Source organism: Pistacia vera, unplaced genomic scaffold (genome assembly GCF_008641045.1).
Source record: "Pistacia vera cultivar Batoury unplaced genomic scaffold, PisVer_v2 Contig698, whole genome shotgun sequence".
NCBI classification, from domain to species: domain Eukaryota; kingdom Viridiplantae; phylum Streptophyta; class Magnoliopsida; order Sapindales; family Anacardiaceae; genus Pistacia; species Pistacia vera.
In genome coordinates this window covers 48191-52226 of record NW_022196554.1, presented here as the reverse complement: position 1 = coordinate 52226, position 4036 = coordinate 48191, and the positions used below count along the sequence as shown (strand labels likewise).

At 34.1% G+C, this 4036-nt stretch overlaps 1 protein-coding gene across 1 annotated transcript; it reads left to right on the top strand.

Annotated features, from left to right (window-relative positions):
- The first annotated feature begins 3056 nt into the window (after nt 1–3056).
- On the top strand, nt 3057–3786 carry LOC116113989 (probable calcium-binding protein CML36). The gene has a single exon (XM_031400140.1). The coding sequence runs from the start codon at nt 3130–3132 to the stop codon at nt 3784–3786; it is 657 nt and encodes a 218-aa protein (XP_031256000.1). The 5' UTR covers nt 3057–3129.
- The last annotated feature ends 250 nt before the right edge of the window (nt 3787–4036 follow it).

Genomic DNA, 4036 nt, shown 5'->3' with positions numbered 1-4036 from the left:
CAACCAAACATATTAATATAGCATACCCACTAATTTAGGGGGTATTTGTCTAAGCTTAGAAACTGGTCAAACCAGCTTATAAACTCTAAAATTAAGATGACCTGTTTGTTTGTAATTTTTTTGAGCTTATAAATCAAAAGAAATAAGTTGGGGGAAAGATATATATATATATTTTTTTTTTTTTTGCTTTGACTAAGCATATTTCCAAATTACTCATTTTTAATTTTAAAATTCCATCCTATACCCTTATTCTTAATTGATTATTTGATAAAATAATATAGTACCATTTTTAGTCATTTTAACAATAAAATGTACTTATAAGCCATATTTTACCAAACGCGTCAACTACTTATCAGTTATTTATAAGTACTTTAACCAAATACGTAATTGCTTAAATTTCAAATGCTTATAAGCTCAAATTAGCTTATAAACTAATTTTCATAAGCTCAGCCAAACACATATAACATTTTCATAAGCTCAGCCAAACATATATAACATTTTCAATAATCTTTAAGATAATTTATTTTTTCTTTAATATAATATTCCCAACAATACAACATTTCTTGAACCAAATACTCCCTCAAAATTGGTCTTCATCTATCTCATTTTCTATTTGACCAAGTGATAGCCACTTAGGAGAAATAGTAAATAAGCAATTTAAGTGGTTCATATTAAATTTGCTACTTCTACAAGAAGTAGGATTCACTATATAAGAGAACAAACAATAATATGATAAGTCTTAATCTTTCAATCTCAAAATCTCGATTGTGTTAGGGGGTTTGCTCACTCTCTCTGTAGACTTTTGTCACTAATTATGTATGTTCGCTCTCTGACTTGACTCTCTTTGATGTACAGACAGTGTTAGGTTTTTAAGGGTTTTAATACCTCTTTTTTTTTTTTTTTTTTTTTTTTAATAATCGGAATTGTTTGGATTAACTTACGTACACCTCAACTAATCTTTTGAGATCCTATAATTACTAGTCGGATAAGAGTTTCAATAGTTACCTCTATTGGAAACTGAGGAAGAACTTCAACTCAAGACTTCTTAAGTAATACATATAAGAGCCTATATCGAATCACTTGACTATCCAAAAATATTTAATACCCTTTCAGAATGCTGAAGAATTAGGTTGTATCACCACTTTTTTGGCCTCCTTTATTTGAGTTAATGTCCAACAAATATGTAATATTTTAAATTTTGTATATAAAAATAAAAAAGGTTGATATGAAAGTAAAAAGAAATAAGAAATGAAGACTTTTGGCAACATGATGTGGTGGAAAGGAGATACGAAATTACCATCTAGTTCCGAAAAGACACCTTTAACCACTTTTTTAGACAGTAACTTGTCAGAAAGTAAAAAGTTTCATATTAAACAAAAGAGTAAACGACATTTTCCCACCCAAGGTTTGGTGAATACCTCTAGTTTCATAAATTATCGATTCTCATCCTTAAATTAATAAAAAATTATTTAATCTAACAATTAAGAAGAGTAAAATAATCATTTCAAAGATAAAAATTTTAAAATAATTTTTTATTTCTCAAATTCACTCCACCAAAAAATTTTAAAGTAACTCTTCACTTCCCAAATTCACCCCACCGACGATTTCATGTCATTCCAACCTGTTTTCGGCACAATCGACCCCTCTCAACACCACCATTACAATTCTCTCAACTCTCACATCAAAACCCCTAACCTCCCCGCCTGATTAAACCCCCCAATCGTCTATTGTAGCTTTTAGTGTCAATTGGCATTTCATCCAAATTCTGACAGGTTCCGACATCGAAAACCACCCCCAAGACCACCAATAGCATTGTCGGCGTCCCCCCACCAAAACCCCCAGCATCGTCGATGGCAATTGCCCGCTGATCATCGCCGCCTCCTCTCCCTTAAGTTTTTGAATTTTGTCGCCCATTTCCAGCCAAATTCTAGCACCTTGCCAAGGTGCAATCGAGTGGAAAAGTTAGAGGTTTTGATGAGGAGGATAAAGGGATGCTGATTGTGGTGTCGGGGGGGTCCAATGATGTCGAAATCAGGCCAGATTTTTGGCTTGGCCGAGATCTCCTCTAGGGGTTATTTGAGAGAAATTTGAGATGTGAAGGTTATTTTAAGAGAAAAGTAACGGTGTTAATTTAAGGGTGGGAATCTGCAATTTATGAAACCAGGGGTGGGAACTGTAAATTAGCCAAACCTTGGGTGGGAAAATGTTGTTTACTCTAAACAAAATTTAGTCTTCCATGTTTTAGCAGATATATGTTCAAATCGGTGTTATCTGAATAATCTAAAATCATATTTACCTAACTATTTAAATTTTTATTGTTGTTATTTATTATGTTGAAGGTTATTTTGCAATGAAAAATTATTTGTATAAATTACGAGTCTGACTTTCTATATCACATATTTGAACTGAAAACAAGCAAACTCCATTAAAAAATCAATTAGTTGTGAGCATGTTGTACTAGTATTATACTCAAAATTAAATTAATGGGAGACCAAGTAAAAAATTATTTAATTTTCATATAATCTTTAATTAACCTGTAAAAATTAAACTTTTATTTCAATAATCACGCAAAAGTCTTCCTCACAATTGCTCAGTAACTTCCGTGTAATTTACTTTTTATTCTAAGATTTGACGGTTCACAAAAGCAACATTTTAAAATTAAAATAGATTTTTATTAATACAGTTAAAGAAGAAAGTTTCACATGAAATAAACTTGGGAAACAACACAAGAGCGCCACGTATCCATATAAGAAAACCACTTTCACAAATACAATTAAAACATTATTTAATTATAAATCAATTCCTTTTATTTACAGAATAAACAATTATATGTCATTTAATTAAAGATGAAGTGACAACTGACAAAGTTAACATCGTCTCGGGAGACCCACCACAACCACAAGCAAATAGTCCTTCCACATCCGTCAACTTAATTATAAGTATCATCATTTAATACCTTTTACGAAGTTTCCTGGAAGCTCCCTTCTTCCCCAATCACCATGGACTCCTTCTCTCTTTCTCCTTTTAACCTCTTCTTCCTCTTCATTTTCTTCCATCTCAACCCACTCTTTTTCTTCATCTCTTCTTCCCCTTCCCCTTCCCCTTCCCCTTCTTATTCTCATTTCACCCATGAAGCATATCATCCACAAACTCAGCCCCACACGTTTCTTCCTAAAGAAGAATAAAGATAAAGTCACTCGTTCCCACCCTTCTTCTTTTAGCTCCTCCTCTTCTTCAGATTCTTCATCTTCCAATCACCATCGTAAACCCAGCTCAACCCCTGATGTTACCTCCACTCCCACCAGTGTTTTACCCCAAAGATCTGGTGACTGGTCCGATATTTCCGCAGATATTCACTACGAGCTCGTCCAGGTGTTCAAGTTACTCGACAGTGACAACGATGGTTTGGTCTCCAGAACCGAGCTAGAGTCGCTCTTGATCCGGCTGGGAGACGAGCCTCCCACTCAAGAAGAGGTGTCTTTGATGCTCAGTGAGGTGGATTCTGACGGTGATGGTTGTATAAGCTTGGATGCTCTGACGAGCCGGGTGGTTGACTCGGCTTATAAGCCGGCTCGTGAACCGGAACTAAGAGAGACGTTTGATTTTTTTGACACCGATCATGATGGGAAAATAACGGCCGAAGAATTGCTGAGGGTGTTTACGAAATTGGGGGACCAGCAGTGCACGTTAGAGGACTGCCGGCGCATGATAGCACTGGTGGGTAAAAATGAGAACGGTTTTGTGTGCTTCGAGGACTTCTCTAAGATGATGGAGTTGGAGAGATGATCATGATTGTTGTCTTGTTGTTATTATTATTATTATGATGATGATCATGTGATGGTGTGTGTTCTTGATGGATAAAATGAAAGTAATTTCATTGTTTTTTGTTTTTTATTCATAAGAATATTATTTTTCTAATATTTATTATTTTTGGATAAAAGCGCTTGAGCACTAACAAAACAATGGCATGAAATAATCAAATTATTAATACAATAACACTAGACATATATATATATATATAAAGTAAGAGTAAACG